Genomic DNA, 19146 nt, shown 5'->3' on the forward strand with positions numbered 1-19146 from the left:
GGAGAGGGGGAGAGAGAGAGAGAGAGAGAGAGAGAGAGAGAGAGAGAGAGAGAGAGAGTCTCAAGCAGGCTCCAAGCTGTCAGCGCGCTGCCTGATTCAGGGCTCAATCCTACAACCCTGGGATCATGACCTGAGCCGAAATCAAGAGTCAGATGCTCAACCACTCAACCCTCAACTGACTGAGTCACCAGGCACCCCAAGAAGTTACCATGTCTTAAGCAGACTGAAAGGAGAGAGGAAAGTTAAGCAAGAGGCAAATCGTGCAGAGCATTTAAGCCAGGTTAAAGAATTCTGGACTTCGTTCTAATAGCAATGTAGAAGCACTGAATTTATTTATTTGTTTGTTTATTATTTATTTTGAGAGACAGAAAGACAAGAGCAGGGGAAGGTCAGAGAGAGAAGGAGAGAGAATGCCAAGCAGGCCCTGCACAGTCAGCACAGAGCCCCACTTGGGGTTCAAACCACCTGAACTGAAACCAAGAGTTGGATGCATAACCAAATGAGCCACCCAGGCACTCCAAGAAGCACTGAATTTAAAGCAGGGCACAGACATAATCGAAAATTGAATTCTTGAAGAAAAACACTAAAATTCTACAATGACGTGGAATATTTTAGTTACCAAAAACCTACTGGCTCAATAGGGTAAGCATCCGACTCTTGATTTTGGCTCAGGTCATGATCCCAGGGTATGGGATCCAGCCCCGCATCAGGCTCCACACTGAGCATGAAGCCTGCTTAGGACTCTCTCTCTCTCCCCAAAAAAATTAAATTAAATTTTTAAAAAAGATAAAATCGTGCCATTTGCAATGACGTAGATGGAGCTAGGATGTATTATGCTAAGTGAAATGGTCAGAGAAAGACAAATACCATATGATTTTACTCATGTGTGGAGTTTAGACAACAAAACAGATAAACTTATGGGAAGAAAGAAAAAGAGACAGAGAGACAGAAGCAAACCATAAGAGACTCTTAACTATAAAGAAAAAACTAAAGATTGATAAATGTGGGTAGGTGGGGGATAGGCCAAACGGGTGGTGGCTATTAAGGAGGGCACTTGTTTTTGTTTTGTTTTATTTTGTATTTAGAGAAAGTAAGAGGGCACAAGTTGGGGAGAGGGGCAGAGGGAGAGAGAGAAGAGAATCCCAAGCAGGTTCCACATTCAACACAGAGCCCAGCACAGAGCTAGATCCCACAACCCTGGGATCATGACTGGAGCCGAAATCAAGAATCAGACCCTCAACTGACTAAGCCACCCAGGTCCCCCAAGGAGGGCATTTGTTATGATGAGCACTGGGTGTTATATGTAAGTGATGAAACACTAAATTCTAATCCTAAAACCAATATTACACTGTATGCTAACTACCTAGAATTTAAATAAAAATTGGAAGGAAGAAAAGAGTACACTTACTGTGAGTGATGGACAGAACTGTTGAATCATTATATTGTACAGCTGACACTAACACTGTATGTTAATTATACTTGAATATTTAAAGATAAACATAAATTATAATATAAATAAACAGCTGAAAAAAATAAAATAAAATTCTGTAGGTAGTATGGAACATGGATTACAGGAGGCAAGATGGGGAAGAGGGAGCCTAGTTAAGAGGCTATTGTGTAAGTTCAGACAAGAAACTGAAGGTTAATTCTTAGGGATAAAAAAATGGAACCATTCATAAGAAATTTAAGAGGCAGAATCAACATATTTAACATATAACCAATGTGGGAAATGAGGGAGAGGTACAAGGATGCCCACTTTCTGATATAGGCTACTGGACGATCACACTAATTTTCTTTTATATACTTGCCATTGTATGTAGGTCCACTGTCCACACTTCCTCCATATCCTTTAGTCTCACAATTTGGGGGAGCCCAGCCATTATCACAGTGACAATTCTTATTGCTATTACATACCTTCAAAACAATGAAAAAAACCACTTTAGTTAATTGTGAATATTGCTCTATATCATAAACTCGAGAATAGAACCAAGAAAAAGGATGAAATTCATGCAAATCCACAGGTACTCTTTTTAAGAATGAAAAATTTGTCAGTATCTAAATTCCCCCATATCTAAAAACCTAAAAATCTTTGGAGGTCTCACCTAACCCTCACTGAAAATTCTCATGATTCAGCACTAGTTTAATGAACAAACCAGAAGAGAATATTACCTACCCCGTGTCCATGACACTTTTTCTGAATATCACAGTCATAATTCAGAACAGAAGCATTTACACATTGGAAGTTTCTACAGATCTGGGGGGAAAAAAATGAAGTAATGAGTGAGGAAAAACAGAACACATTAACCAAGTGCCCAGAAAAGAAGAGCTAGGCACACATTATTTCATGGTGAATTTTTTTAAACTTTCAAGGAATAGCTAACTTCCATATTATATATTTGAAAATGTAGAAAAATAAGTGAAATTAACATAGAACTAACAACCAGAAACGAGAAGGATGACACAAAGCCCAAAAACAAAAATAAAATTATAATCTATCCTTCCATACAAATATAGATGTGAAAGCCCAACTAAAATATTCACAAATGGACTTTTCCAAATCAAAAGTAACCAGATAGAGCTGATACCACTCTTATAAAAAAGGCTCAATGATAAGAAATTATCATAATACCTCATATCAATTATCATTAGTACAACAGGTATCAAAACATTACTTTGTAAGTTTAAAACTCAATTTAATTTTTAAAATTCTTACAAAATAAGAATAAAAATATACTTTGTTGATAAGATAAAACCTGTCTATCAATATCATGATTAATGATGAATCAATAGAGACATATCTATTACAAGCACTACTGAAAATAAATCATTATTATCTTACATAGTTCTAGAAATTCTAGTTCATGTAATGAGATATGAAACAGAAATGAGTCCTAAATATTGAAAGAGATATAAAAAGTATCTTTATATGCAAAAAACATTACAGACCCAAAGGAATCAGCTAGAACTTATTAGAAATTTTCCAGTTTTCCAGAAAAAAATATTCATGAAAACCTGTTCTTTTGGGATAAGTTAGAAAAAAAGGCTAACTTTTCTTAAAGATTGTGGAGTGCTATTTTAAAATTGTATTAGGCAACTAACTACACAAAATCAGAATGTTTAAATGTTCTAATGAAATAAAAAACAATCAGAGAACAATGCAATATTAATAGCTACCTTTATTATTCTAGAAACACATAGGTTTCAACATTCTTGTAGAGTCAGAGAATCCCCAAATTCTCTAATAATTTTCAATTAATTTTTAATTGAGAAATATATTAATATGATTAGACATTTTTAAAGTACAGAGGACTCCACAGTAATAAGTCACTCCTCACCTGTCCTCCCCCCACCCATTTCTCCAAATAAAGATTTCAAAATACTTCTTTTACAAATCTATAAGCTTTTGAGGAGATATTTACCAATAACTTCCCCATTCAGCTAAAAGGAGACTTTTCTTTCAATAACTGATTTATAGTGGATGCTTGAAGCATTAAATAAGGTCATAGAAATAAGATGAACTGTGTAATACTTTAGGGAACAGAAAACTCCCAAGTTCTTAGTGGAAAAGGGTGTTCTGATTGGCGTGTTTACTTTGTGAAATGGGTAGAAGCAAACTGGAAGGAATACCCTGATAAACTGCTTGAAGGGGTGAAGTAAGCCCATTCTCTCCAACACAACCCAGACCCCAACAACAACCACCACAAGTGAAGGAGGGCAGATAAAGTTAACTATAGGACTCGCTTACTGATTTTAGGATATGAGTTTGGAGCCAAGGCTGAGCTACCTGGGATAATAAAAAAGAAGCTGAAGAGTTCTCTTTTCCCACTTAATGTTTAGCTCCTCCTTTAAATAAATGTTGAATAAATAAATAAAGAATATGGATAGACCTGAACTAGTACCAAACTGTCACCCTGCTCAAAGTTCCAAGAGTCTACGGTCTAGCCTTTGGTAGAGACCAGAAAAGGCAGGACTCAATCTACTTATTTTATGGCTATAGAAAATGTTTGGTGTTTTGTTCTATCCGTGTGTTAGTATAGGTACACATACCAAGCATTTGCTACCCTTATATATAAGTGTTGATGTACTAATACAACACAAAAAGAAAATATTTTTGCGTAAAACACAAAAAGATAAAAGCCCTTAAAATATAGTAATCATCGGAACTTAAAGCCAGTCTTTTTTCAACAACACCACCAACAACAAAATAGCATGTGAGGGATTGAAAGTAACAGAGGTCCATCTTACACAGGAGAAATCAGCAGATAGTATTTTCTTATTGACATCACTAGGGAAAAGAAAATAATGTGTTTCTCTTGCTATTAAAAAAATAACTAGAATAACAAAGAAAAAGGTATGCAAACTTCATATCAAATTCATACAAAACACACAAACACTCAAACACAATTTGTGCAATACAATGAGAGGAAGATAAAGCAGGAAATATTAAGAAAACATTTTAAAACAATACTAAGATCACAGAAACAGAATGAAATGTTAATAAATTGAACTGTGCCAAAAAAGTCAAAGCCCAACAAAACTGTAAAAATACAAAAAGAAAACATCAGGGAGTTTTTAAATTTTATTAGAATACGAAAAGCTTTTCTAAGCATAATATGAAACCAAAGCAAAACAAACAAAACTGAAATCACTTCATTATATTTTAGCAAAGACAAATGACAAATCATAAAAAATAGACAACTGTTAATATCCTTTTTATAGGAGGAGACCTTAAAAATAATAATAAAATAACCCAACAGAAAAACAGAAAGCTATAAATACTAACTTAACAGAAAAGGGTATACTGAGCTAATAATGGTATGAAAAGATGCTCAAGAAGGGAAACGCAAACCAAAATAATAATGAGGCTTTTTGTCAATTAATTAAAATTAAAAAGACTGATAACATACAATATTATCAAAAATAAGACACCCTTATATATAATTAGTGGAATGTAAATTGTTACCACCTTGTTGAAAAGTAAATTGACAGTTTCTATCAAATTTTAAATGAATGTATCCCATAATTTAAAAATCTAATCCAGGAAATCTATCCTACAGAAGTACTCACAAAAGTAGATGAGACTAACTGTGGAAGAACGTTCATTGCTGGTAAAGTCAACCAACCAACCAACTACAGACAATACAAATTTTGGAATGTGGTTAAGTCAATGGTATATCTACAATGGAATCTAGATTTCCATATAATGACATGAAGCATTGCCACTCTCCATATAATGACACTCTGCACTGTGTTGTTGAGTAAAAAACATTTCAGAGTATTATTTAAGGTCTAATCCTAAAGTCGAATGGGGGTGGTAGAGAGTATATCTATTTGCAAATGCCCAGAAAGAGAACTGAACAGAGAAAACATAGTGCTAACAGTAGCTACCCCTAGGAAATGAGTTTCAAAAGAGGGCAAATGAATAGGGCATCATCAGGGGACCTTGAGTTTTTGTTTTACACAATATTTTTGAATTTTTAATAATAAAATGTGACATTCCCATAATCTTTTTTTAAAACTTTTTTCCATAAAAAAAGAAAAAAACTTAGATTGGATTATAAAATAATCTGTAATTATGTGCTATTTATAAGGCATAGGCTTCAAACAAAACGACTGAATAGGGTTGGACAAAACTTCTATTTGGCAAATTTAAAGTGTGGTAACAATCAATATCAATTAAGGTAAAATTGAAGATAAAAACATGAAGCTATAGCAAAGTCACATTCTGACTACTCAAAGATATAACCCACAACTAAAATGTAATAGACAACAAACTCTGCCACATGGATTCAGCATTCTTACTACAAAAAATGGTAGAGCTACAAGGGGAAATGAAAACAGAAAAGTAGGAGACTTTAACTTCCCTTTCTCTAAATCTTGAACACATTAAGGACAATAAGAATATAAAAGATCTGAATATATAATTATCAAACACTATACATTCTAAGCAAGAATACACTCTCCAAATGCAGTTGGAACATTTATCCAAGACTGAACATAGAGTCAACCCAATTAAACATGGATGTTTAATTCCTAGAATTGACCAAAGATATTAAACCAAGAGCCAAACCTGAAGTGAATACCTGATGGCTTTTACAGCCATCAGAGCATGACCAATTTCCAAAACAAAGAGTTGTTTTCATAATCAGTAAATCTCTTTTGCCAGATTACATTTAGGGAAAGGAAAAAGGCATGCTTTGTTGGTTATAACTTTCAAACCAGGCAATCAAGCACTTCCTGATATACCAATAAGGTTCAGAGAAAAATCTCAAAACTTTAGTAATTCATAAATTTTTAAGTAATCAGGAATTCCAGTAAAGTGTATCACCACTGTCATAAACTCTTCCCACTGCAGAATCACTCCGCCTACAAATGTCAAGAAAAGTCTGAATGTCAATGCTGCACTATTCTCAATCAAACTGACAGAACATGTCTAAACTGACTTTTAAAGAACAGGGTACCAGTTTACCTTTGTTTTTTCGTTTAATTTTTTTTTTAACAAAATACATGCACATGGCTAAAAATCACACAGTGCTAAAAATGTTTAATGAAATAACTACATGACCCATTTCTATCCTCTCTGGCAGTCTAGCAAGTCCAGAAGCAACTATTATATTTTTCTGATAATACTCTACTATTTTTAATTAGTATACTATTTCTTTTTTTCTTTCTTCCTCCCTCCTGCTTGCTTTCTTTCTTTCCTTCTTTCTTTCTCTCTCTTTTTCCTTTTTTTGGCCAAGTAGTTTTCAGTCTTTTTTTTTAATTGAAGTATTGCATATATAAAATATTAGTTTCAGGTTTCAAGATAGTGATTTGACAATAATATACATTACAAATCACCATGATAAGCGTAGTTACCATCTGTCATCATGCAGTTATTACAATATTATTGATTATATTCCCTGTGCTGTACTTTTCATCTCCATGACTTACTTTATGCTATTTCTTGATTTTTCTATTCTAGACATTATCAACGAATGCCCTTTATGATAGATAAGAATTCAGCTTTGTAACATGAACCCAAATGCTCCTTGTTCATCTTCTCAAAGTAAATATTGGTTCATATTTATACCTCTAACACTGGGATATTATCCCATCAGTATATTACACACCACTATTCCCTGAGCAAGTTCAGAACTAGGTGAAAAAAACAAAACAAAACAAGGAAAGCTGACAGCTGTAAATTAAAGTATCATCTTTATTATCAATAAGGCATTTAACATGACTAAAGTAAATAGCAAAATGGGCTTCCTAAAACTGCACCCCAAAATCAAACTTACCTGCCTAATCACAGGCTGCTCTGGACAACCACAGGCCTCCCCCCACAGAAGCAGAGCCTGCCCTGCTAATCTTACTGCATGGTTGAGAGAGCAGACCGAAATGTACCCTCTCTGCAGGCAGGTAGATCTGAAAAGAGAAGACAGAAGGGACTGAGGCACCCATGCCCAGTGTCTTCTCCCAAACTCATTAATTACATCAGTTACTTTCCTTTCCTTGGGTATCAAAGAGGAACACACTGAGGCTGAGAGTGTTATTTTTTTCCAGCTTTACTAAGGATATAGTTGATGTATAATATTGTGCAACTTTAAGGTGTACAACATATTGATTTGATAAGCTTGTATTCTGAGAACTGATTACCACAGTAGGGTTAGTTCACACCTCCATCACATCACGTAATTATCATTTCTTTTTTGTAGTGAGAACATTTAAGATACATTCTTAGTAGTTTCAAGTATAAAATACAGTGTTGTTAACTATAATCACAATGCTGAATATTAGATTCCCAGACTTTATTTTTCAACTGAAAGCTTATACCCTTTGACTAACATCTTCCCATTTCTACCACCTCCCCACCCCAGCCCCTGGCAACCACCATTCTGTTTTATTTCTTTAGTTTGGCTTTTTAGATTCCACATATAAGTTAGTTCATATAGTATGTCTTTCTGCATCTGACTTTTTTCACTTAGCATAACACCCTCAAGATATACCATATTGTCACAAATGGCAGGATTTCCTTCTTTTTCATGGCTGAATAATATTCCATTCTGTATATATATCACATCTTCTTTATCCATTCATCAGCTGATGGACACATAGGATGTTTCTATATCCTGGCTGTTGTAAATAATGTTACAATAAATATATGAGTACAGATATCTCGTCGAGATCCTGTTTTCATTTCCTTTGGATATACACCTAGAAGAGGGATTGCTGGATCACATGGTAGATCTATTTTTAATTTTTTGAGGAAATTCCATTGTTTTCCACAGTGACTGTATCAATTTACATTCCCACCAATGGTGCACAAGAGTTCCATATTTTCCATATCCTCATGAGAACTTACCTCTTGACATTTGATGAGAACTCTGTAACAAGGATGAGGTAATATCTCATTGTGGTTTCGACTTGCATCTTCCTGACGCTTAGTGATGTTGAACTTTTCTTCATGTACCTGTATGTCATTTGTTGTCTTCTTAATGAAAATATCTACTATCCTTTGCAGATTTTTTAAATGGATTGAGTTGTATGAATTCCTTACATATTTTGAATTATTAATTCTTTATCATATATATAATTTACAAATATTTTCTCCCATTCCAAAAGTTGCCTTTCCACTTTTTTGACTATTTATCTCACTGTGCAGAGATTTTTAAATTTGATATAGTCCCATTTAATTATTTTTGCTTTTTGTTGCTTATGCTTTTGATGTCATATTTTTTAAAAAATCATTGACAAAACCAGTGTCAAGGAACTTTCTCCCTGTGTGTTCTTCTGGAGTTTCACAGTTTCAGTTATAATTAAGTCTTTAATGCATCTTGAGTTATTTTTGTAAGTGGTATAAGAGAGGGGTCCAATACCATTGAATATTCAATAGCATGTGAATATCCAGCTTTCCCAAAATCACTTACTAAAAAGTATATCCTTTTCCCATTCAGTAGTCTTGGCTCCCTTGTCAAATAGTAGTTGATTATATATGAAGGGGGTTCTTTCTGGGCTCAATTCAGTTCCACTGATCTGTGTGTCTATTTTTATGCCAGTATTATACTGCTTTGATTACTATAGCTTTATAATACAGTTTAAAATCAGCACCTGCATGCTTCCAGCTTAGGTCCTATCTCATGATTGCTTTGGTTATTTGGGGTCCTTGTGGTTTCATTCAACTTTTAGGATTGTTTGTTCTTTTTCTGTGAAAAATATCATTGGATTGCATTGAATCTACAGAGGACTTTGGGTCGTATGGGCATTTAAACAATACTAATTCTTCCCATCCACGAACACAGGATATCTTGCCATTTATTTGTGTCTTCTTCAGTTTTTTCATCATAGTCTTATAGTTTTCAGTGGATAGGACTTTTACCTCTTTGCTTAAATTTATTCATAAGCACCTTATTTTTTTGACATGACTGTGAATGGGATGGTTTTATTTCTTTTTAAGTTAGTTCACTGTTAGTATATACACATACAAGTAATTTCTGTATGTTGACCTTGTATTCTGCAACTTTACCAAATTCATTGATTAGTTCTAACAGTTTTTTTGAAGTCTGTAGGACTTTCTACTTAAAAGATTATATCAAAAACTAAATAAAAGATCATATCATATCAAACAAAGAAAATATCACTTTTTCTACTCTGATTTGAATGCCTTTTATTTCTTTGTCTTGCCCAGACGCTCTGGCTAGGACTTCCAGTACTATGTTAAGTAAGAGTGGTAAGAGTGGATATTCCTGTCTTATTTCTTATCCTAGGTGAAAAGCTGTCAACATTTTATCAATGAGTGTGATGTAACCTATGGGTTTACCATATACGGCCTTTATTATGTAGAGGTATTTTCCTCCTATACTCAATTTGTTGAAAGGTTCTTATCAAGAAAGTATGTCGTATTTTGTCAATGTCTTTTCCACATATATTGAAAGGATCACGATTTTATCTTTCATTCCATTAATATGGTGTATCACATTTATATACTTGCTTATATTGAACTAGCCTTGCATTCCAGGGATAAAACCACTTGATCATGGTATATGATCTTTCTAATGTGTTGTTGAATTCAGTTTGCTAGTATTTTTGTTGCAAACTTATACATCTATATTGATCCAAGATACTGGACTGTAGTTTTCCTTTTTTACAATATCTTCATCTGGCTTTAGCATCAGGGTAATGCTGACTTGTAAAATGAGTTTGAAAGTGTCCTCTTCAATTTTTTTGAAGAGTTTAAGAAGAATTGGCATTAGTTCTTCTTTAAATGTTTGGTGGAACTCACTAGTTAAACCATCTGGTTGTGGTCTTTTCTATGTTGGGAGATTGTTGACTGCTGATTCAATCTCCTTCCTTATTACTGGCTTATTCAGATTTTCTATTTTGTCATGATTTAGTCCTAAAAGGTTGTAGGTTCTAGAAATTTATCTGTTTACTCTAGGTTATCCAATTTGTTAACACATAACTGTCTCTTATGAACCTTTGTACTACTACTGTGGTAACAGTTGTAATGTCTCCCCTCTCATTTCTGATTTTATTTATTTGAGTATTCTTTTTTCATAGCCTAACTAAAGATTTGTCAATTTTGCTTATATTTTCAAGAAACCAATTCTTATTTCTTCTACCTTTTATATTTTGTTGCTCTAATTTATTTATCTGCCTTGATCTTTGTTATTTCCTTCCTTCTATTAATTTTGGGCTTAGCTTACTCTTCATTTTATATTTCCTTGAGGTGTAAAGTTATGTTGAGATCTTTCATTTTTCTTAATGTAGGTGTTTATTGCTATAAACTCCCATCTTAGAACTGCTTTTGCTGCATTCCATAAGTTTTAGTTTATTATCCATTTTGCTTGTTTCCAGATATTTTTGATATCCCATTAGTTATTTTCAAGAATGTGTTGCTTAATTTCTACATGTTTGTGAATTTTTAAGCTTTTCTCTTGTTGATGATTCCTAGTTTCACTCCATCATGGTCATAAAAGATGATCTGGTATGATTTCAATCTTCCTATATAGTCTATAGTACATGTAATCACATCCCTTTAATGTCCTCCCAGAGTAATGTGCCACTCTCCCAGCCTCTTATGCTCCCTCTCAGTCATGCAGCTCACAAGTCAATACTCTGGATAAGGTGAGAGAGGATGGATCTTGCACAGTTTGGAAAGCCAGGTGCCCACTCACAACTCTCATTTCCTCTCACAGGATAAACCACAAGCTGAAAAGACTTATCTGGCCCTAAGCTGTGCCACTGTGGGTAAGAGGTGAGGTGAGCAAAGTCAAATTGTTCCTTGTAGCCTCTCCAATGTGTCCAAACTCAGATACTTTTGCTCCAACACTGTACTGGAACTCCTCTACTAGAAATTTGGACTTCCACAAAGGTTCCTTCATCTTGTGGGTGATCATCTAAGACAGTATTTTTCCAGGGACTTATATACCACAGCCCAGAAGGGCCAGAGCCAGAAACAGGCCACTACATGGTCCATAGCCAGCACCAAGGTCTTTATGCCTATTATCTAACATATTGTAGGCAAAGCTCCTTCCTAGTCTCTTGACATATGATGCTGTATTGCTTCCACAAAGGCACTTTTGTCCATAAATGGATACCAAATTGTTACTGTTAGGGGAGGGGGGTGTGTGAACAAATGAGGAATAGCTAAACCTTATTTAGCTATGTTGCTGTAGTCACTCAAAACCCAGGAGTGAAGTTCCTCCACAAGGAAACAATGACATGGGGAATAAGTATTCCTTGCCAACAATTAGAACAAACACTGTTGATTTCAAAGCTAAGTACTAAGAGTATATTTTCTTTCCTATATAGCTTTTGTTTTCACTACAGTAAATACTTGCGTTTCTTTTTACACAATTGGCCTCTGTCATATCAATAGTCAACTCCTGACTGGGGGAAAAAATAGCTACCATGCCATTTCAAGTTCCTGCTTTCTCTAGAAACCTTCCTTCAGGGTTCCCTTGCTTCAAATGAACTGATTATTCACCTGGCCTGGTACACAGCTGTTATCTTGGAATTTCTCTTTGACATTCTTCTGTGTCCTAGATTACAATTCTTTTCTCTTTTTGGTTTCCTTCCTAATTTTCTGGAACATTACATTAGAAAATATAAATAAAAGATAATTTTTCTGAGCCTCTGAATGTCTAAATTGTTTTTACTGTGCCCTCCTACTTGACTGATATTTCAGCAGAATTCTAGTTTGAGAATCTTTCAGAAGCATGAAACTATTGCTCCCCTGTCTTCCAGAATTCAGTTTTCAAACTCATTCCTTTATATTCCTTTTGGTTTTGTTTGCTTTGGCTTTGTTTTCCTTTTGTTTGGTTTTTGTCTCTGGAAGCTATTAGGATTTTTCTTCACTAAGTACTCCGTAATTTCACAATTGTTCACTTTCTCTACTTTCTTTCTCGAAAGATTTAAATTATCTGGATTTAGAAACCTTTAATTGATCCTCTCAGGCTTTTATCTTTCTCTCATTTTGCTGTCTCAGCCTTTTTGCTCCATTTCCTTTGTGAATTGTCCAACTTTATGTAAAAATTTCTCTACAGTTCAGTTATACGTGCAAGAAGGGAACCAGTACACTATGGTTAGGATAGGGAAACAGGCATCTCACAGGAGGATGACCAAAAATATAAATATATCAAAAGTTCTATCTTCTCACTTCTGACCTGGAGGAATAGACAATTGCTTGCTGAAGCTTTGCTGACCAGAGAGGAGAAGCAGACAGAAAGAACAACAAGCTAGCCTCTCCATGACTAAACTAAACGTAACTCCATATTCCATCTCATGCTTCCCCTCACTCTCAGCTATAGTCAATATATTTTTTTTTACACATAGTTTATTGTCAAATTAGTTTCCACATAACACCCAGTGCTCATCCCCACAAGTGCCCTCCTCCATGCCCATCCCCCCCCCCGACATCCATCAGTCCTCAGTTTTTGTCACCATTCAACAGTCTCTCATGGTTTGCCTCTCTCCCTTTCCCCCACCATTTCCTCCCTTCTTCTCCCCTTTGTTCCTCAGTTAAGTTCCTCCTAATCCTCCTATACGTGCAAACATATGATATTTGTCCTTCTCTGCCTATAGTCAATATTTTCTAATGTGAGCTGCAAACCAATCTGTTTAGGGTTCTGCCCAGTTAAGAGGTAGTCTTCTTATTCACATCCCATCAGTTTGCTCTATAAGCTGTAGATTCCACTACTGTCTACTGTTTTCTGTCCTCTTTCAGCTTTTCACAACTGGTTAAAATCTTTAGCTACTGTTGAAATCTCATGTATTTCCCACTTCAAGATTTATTCCCTATTTATTCCTTTCTATTTTGAGAGGTTTTGGCAGACAAAAAAGATAAAGGAATATTACAATCCACCATTTTTTATAGATCTTTTCCCCAATACATATTTTTACTTTGAACTTCATTAACTTGTAATAATTATGATGGTTACTCTTATGTGTCCACTTGCATGGGACACTGAGTGCTGATGATCTGTAATCAAATTTTATTCTGAGCATTTTGTGAGGGTGCATTTTTGGTCAGTTTAACATTTATAATGTTTTTAATGTTTTATTTATTTTTGAGAGAGAGATAGAGACAGCGTGAGCAGGGGAGGGTCAGAGAGAGAGGGAGACACAGAATCTGAAGCAGGCTCCAGGCTCTGAGCTAGCTGTCAGCACAGAGCCGGATGCAGGGCTCGAACCCACAAACCATGAGATCATGACCTGAGCTGAAGTCAGGCGCTTAACTGACTGAGCCACCCAGGTGCTCCTGATCAGTTTAACATTTAAATTAATAGACTGAGTAATGGAGACTGCTTTCCTAATGTAGATGGGCCTTGTCCATCAGTTGATTGCCAAAAGAGAACAAAAAGCCTGACCTTCCCCTAAGTAAGAAAGAATTACTCCTGCCTGCCTGTCTTCAATTTAAGGCTGGTTTTTCCTTCCTCCTGACTTGAACTAAAGCACTGACTCTTCATGGGTATTGAGCCTGCTGGTTTCCAGACTAGAACTATCACCAGACCTTCTGATTCTCAAGCCTCTGGACTCAGGCTAGAACTGCACCATCATCTCTCCTGGATCTGCAACTTATAAACAGCAAATCTTGGGCCTTCTCAGCTCCTATAACTGTGTGAGTCAATCCCTTAGAATTAATAAATGAATGAATGAACACACACACACACACACACACACACACACACACTTCCTAATGGTTCTGTTTCTCCAGAAAACCCCAACTAATACAGATAATGATCCCAAGAGTGGTTCTAGAGGAACAGGTTTTAAGCGTGAGTTTTCTGAATTCGTTCCTGGGCTTCTGGAATTGGCTCGCTTGCCTGATACCATGTGAAGATGTTAGTGACTCTATTTGCAATAACAAAGTACTGAGAGCCCATGGCATGATCTGACAGGAAGATATGCAAAATATCACCGCTGCTTATTCCTAATCAACGTTGCCCTTATAAGAATCAAGGATCTGTGTAATTGTGCATATGATACTTTCAAACATTACTTATTAAATTAATAAATATGGTATCGGGTAGTTATTCCTAATATCACTGGACAAAGCAGGTAATGAAAAGAATAAGCTCAGAAACTTGAACTCTCAGCTCAAATACAACAAAATAATCTGAGAGCTTCTCAGTGTCCCCAGAAGGGAACCCTAATCCTTTGTAGCCACAGGGCTGAGACCTCTGAAAATGAAACCCGGAATTTCATCTATCAATTGGTGAGATTACAACACAAGTTGGACCTCTCAGCCTTGCAGGGTACCCACCATTAAAGTGAGGGCATTAGGGGGAATGAATGAGATCCTAAAAGTTGTCATGGGGATGTGGGAAGACCCTGATATCTGTATAAGCAGAAAGCTCTAGGTCAAATGAACAAAAGTCTAACCTGAATCATTGAGCCCCTAAAGACTGATGAGTCTTCCTTGCCATTGAAAGCAGTCTCCCTACCGTTAAAAGAAAAGGCCTTTCCACTCCCAAGCAAAGGGATTAACATTTCACTGCTGGAGGAAACTATAATGGCCTCCAAGGAGGAAGTTGCCATGCAAGACAATGCTGATTCACCTCTTACCCCTACTTGACACCACTCTTTGCTTTTAGACCTAGCACTAGATTCAAGTCTCAGCAGACCCCTAAAAGTATGACCTGTGAGGAGGTGTACCAAAAGAGCTACCTTGAGGGGCACGTGGGTGGCTCAGTTGGTTTGATAGGGAAAAATCTGTTATAAGATGGTCCACAGGACTGATAAGGAAATACTGTAAAAACTCCCTTGGGCCAAAAGGTAAAGGGCTTGCAAATGAGGAAATACCAACCATTGTTTGATCTCAAACTCTATTCCGGTAAAAGGTCAGGGGTTGGGCAACCTAGCTCCTTCTGGCTCCAGCAAGCCCCCTGAGATGTAAATCTGTAATGAACATTGTGATTAGAACCATCAAACATGCTCTTCAAGCAAATGTTAAGCAACCCCCACCTGTAACCACAAAATTCTCCCTTCTGTACACTAGCTTGCCTCTCTGCCTATATAAACCCTGAGCTATGGCTCAATGGGGCACTCTTCCGAGGACTTTTCGCGTGCTCGGGAGGGGCCGTCCAGCTGGGCTAAAATAAACCTGAATAACCAACTCTTTTTGTGTTTTGCGGGCTTTCTTCTCCGTGATTCTCTTTTGGAACGGGAGGTCTAACAATACCTGTCCCTGACCAAAGACTCCCCCTTCTGGGTTCTTCTTCCCACCCTGTTTGTTGCATGTATTAATGAGGAATGCGGAAGTAATAGGCTATAAATTATTCCCTCTGCTGATGCTCTGGGCTCAGACCTCTGGAGAATGATCTCCTCTGGGCCCACCGGTATAAAATAAACCTCCTCCCTTCCAAGATCTCTGAGTGCCACTTGGTTCTTCTGCCAGTGATCCAGAGACCAGATTCTGTAACAAGTTAAGTGTCCAACTTCAGCTCAGGTCATGATCTCGCAGTTCGCGGGCTCCGTGCTGACAGCTCAGAGCCTGGAGCCTGCTTTGGATTCTGTCTCCCTTTCTCTGCCCCTCCCCCACTAACACTCTGTCTCCATCTCAGTCTCAAAAAATGAATAAACAGTAAAAAACAAAAACCAAAAAAACCCCCCTGTAAGGACACAAGTCTAAACCAGACTGACTCCATAATAGGCTTTAAGTTTCCCCTCTAAACTAGAAGGCCTAGTTTTCAGTTTCCCTGAAACTATCAGGCAGCTACACACTGCCCAAGTCAGAAGAAACTGCCCACCACTTCACTCCACCACACTACCTTGGCAACACCCAATCAAGAAAGGCCAGCAACTATAGATAAATCTCAGCTGCCTAATGTAAAAGTTAACCCATTAGTCCCCGAACAAGACTCTAGGCTCGCTCTATGGTTGGTTAAATTTAAAAGTACTCTAAATGTTGTAATTGGGTCTCGCCTAAAGTAACAAATACTCTAGACAATGTGTATGGTTAAACCTGCTGTCAACAATATTGTATAATTATGACTGGATCACTGTTTCCATGTCAACAACTACTGTAACTCCCCCATCACAAACCCCATAAAAACACTACTCTGCCTTTGTTCGGGGCTCTCAGCACGGATCCACTGCGTTGGTGAGGTCTGGGAGCCCAAGCTCAAGCCCGTAATAAAGCCCTTTGCCTTTGCATGCGTGACTCGGTCTCCCCGGTGGTCTCTGATCGTTGAGGATACTGCGATCTGGGTATAACACCCCATCTACTTGAGTTTTCTAATTCATACAGACAGAAATCCAGGGAATGGATTTGTGAGAATGGATATGAAGGGTGTAGGATAATGGTAGAAGGAAAATAAAGTTGGATTGGGACAAATTTACTGTTATGTATGGGCTTACTAAGTAGAGATTCTACACGTAATGCTGCAGGTCAGAGATTTAGAAAGACCTTTACCAGTTTGTTGCTTAATTAGTTGAAACATGGACCAAAAGTTAACTGGGACCAAAGCAAGGTGACCTGTCTTGGTTTAAGGTAGAAGAATGACTCAAAGGCTTAGTTAAGACTGGAGTGTTAAGAATGGGTTTGTTATTTCAGACTCAACTCACTCACTCTGGGAAGGTAGAGCAGACACACCTTCCAACATAACTGTGAGAAGTAATTTTTTTTTAATTTTTTAACATTTATTCATTTCTGAGAGACAGAGCATGAATGGGAAAGGGGCACAGAGAGAAAGGGAGACACAGGATCCGAAGCACGCTCCGGGCTTTGAGCTATCAGCACAGAGCCCGATGAGGGTCTGTCTTAAACCCACAAACCACGAGATCACAACCTAAGCCGAAGTCGGATGCTCAACGAATGAGCCATTCAGTCACCCCAAGAAATAAGTTTGTGAGTGGAGCCCCAGCAGGACTAAATTGCTCTGTCATCACTCTTCTCTGTAGACCACTTGCCATTAGGAACTACCATCACTGAACTATAAAACCTAAATTCCAAAGGACTAATTGAACACCAAGTGGTCAGGGCCAAGTGCAATGGCACTCAGTGGCAAAGGCAGGGTGAATACAGTTACTATAATAAACAGCACAGTCAAAGGAGCAATCAGAAAAGTCTGACTTGTACAGACCTATGACTAGTTAGTTGATCATGGTGTTCCTAGAAATAAGAACAGAGGAAGCCTACCAGTAAATTCTTACTACATCTGTAGAAGCAGAAAAGTTCTAGGTCAAGTGAACAAAACAGTGTAATGGCCCCTCAATCAATTTCCAGACTTGAGGCATATTACAGACCCAGAAGCCTTTAAATGAAGGAGAGGATGGGTCGCCTTCTGGTAGAACTCTGATACACTGCCAAAACTTATACTGTCAATCTTTCTCCCAACCATCCAAAACAGAACTTACGGCCTTTTACCAGGGTAACTGGGCACTGTGGAAAAGGAAAATAATCAGAAAATTCAGGGACTACTGGACTCTGCCTCTGAATTGACACTGCTTCCAGGAGACACAAAACATCATGGTGGCCTACCCGTCAGAGCAGGGAGCTATGGAGGTCAGGTGGCCAATGGAGTTTCAACTCAGGTCATCCTCACAGTGGACACAGTAGATGCCCAAACCCATCCCAGTTTTAGAATCCATGACTGGAACAGACATAATCAATGGCTAGCAGAATCCCCACACTGGCTCCCTGACCTGTGGAGTCAGGGCTATTATGGCAGGAAAGGTCAAGTGGAAGCCACTAGAACTGCCACTACCTAGGAAAACAGTAAACCAAAAGTAATACCACAGTCCAGGAAGCACTGCAGAGATAAATACCACCATTAAGGACTAGAAACATATTCCAATTCAGCTAAGCTATTTGGCCTGTGTAGCAGACAGACAGACCTTGGAGAATAACAGTGGACTGTCATAACCTTAGGCAGCTGGTAAGTGTAATTGTTGCTGTAGCTATTGTGGTTTTACTGCTTGAGCAAATTGACATATCTCCCAGCACCTGGAATGCACCTACTGAACAGGCAGATACTGTTTTCTCCACACTGGTCAACAAGGACGACCAGCAGCAGTTTGCTTTCAAGTTGGCAAGGCCAGCAATACACCTTCACTATCCTCTCTCAGGGGCATAGCAACTCTCCAGCCCCACATCATAATTTAGTTTGCAGGAATGATCAACTTTTCCTTTCACGAGATATCACTCTGGCCCATTACATTGATGACATTATCTGATTGGATCTAGTGTGTAAGAAGTAGGGATATTGTAGACTAACGGTAAGACATTTGCATGTCAATGGAAAGTAATCCCGTCAAAAATTCAGGAGGCTTCTACCTTAGCAAAATTTCTAGGGCATCAGTGGTGCAGGACATATCTAGCTTTGCCTTCAAAACTGAAGGATAAGTTTTTACATCAGGCAACCAAAAAAGAGGTAAGACAATTAGTGGGCCTCTGAATTTGGGGGGGCAACACATTCCTAACGTGGGCACGTTACTCTAGCCCATTTACCAAGTGACTTGAAAAACTGCTCATAGAGCATGGACCAGAGCAAGAGAAGACTCTGCAATGGTTCCCAGATGCCGCACAAACTGCTCTGCTGACTGGGCCCTTGCTCCAGCAGATCCAATGATGCTTGAAATGTCAGTGGCAGACAAGGATACTGTCTGGAGCCTCTGCCAGTTCCTTAGAGGTGAATAGCACTACAGGCCCTTAGGATTTGG

At 37.6% G+C, this 19146-nt stretch overlaps 1 protein-coding gene across 2 annotated transcripts in view; it reads right to left on the bottom strand.

Moving 5' to 3' along the window:
• Positions 1-19146, bottom strand: part of ADAM9 (ADAM metallopeptidase domain 9) — a 142085-nt gene that overhangs the window by 21439 nt on the left and 101500 nt on the right. For both annotated transcript variants that reach the window (XM_077769472.1, XM_077769471.1), the window contains exons 17-18: positions 2174-2254; positions 1809-1914 (exon numbers count right to left, since the gene is read on the bottom strand). In XM_077769472.1, the coding sequence (XP_077625598.1) occupies positions 1809-1914; positions 2174-2254 (187 nt within the window). The remainder of the gene's footprint in view (positions 1-1808; positions 1915-2173; positions 2255-19146) is intronic.

Source organism: Crocuta crocuta, unplaced genomic scaffold (assembly GCF_008692635.1).
Source record: "Crocuta crocuta isolate KB4526 unplaced genomic scaffold, BGI_CrCroc_1.0 scaffold698, whole genome shotgun sequence".
NCBI classification, from domain to species: Eukaryota; Metazoa; Chordata; class Mammalia; order Carnivora; family Hyaenidae; genus Crocuta; species Crocuta crocuta.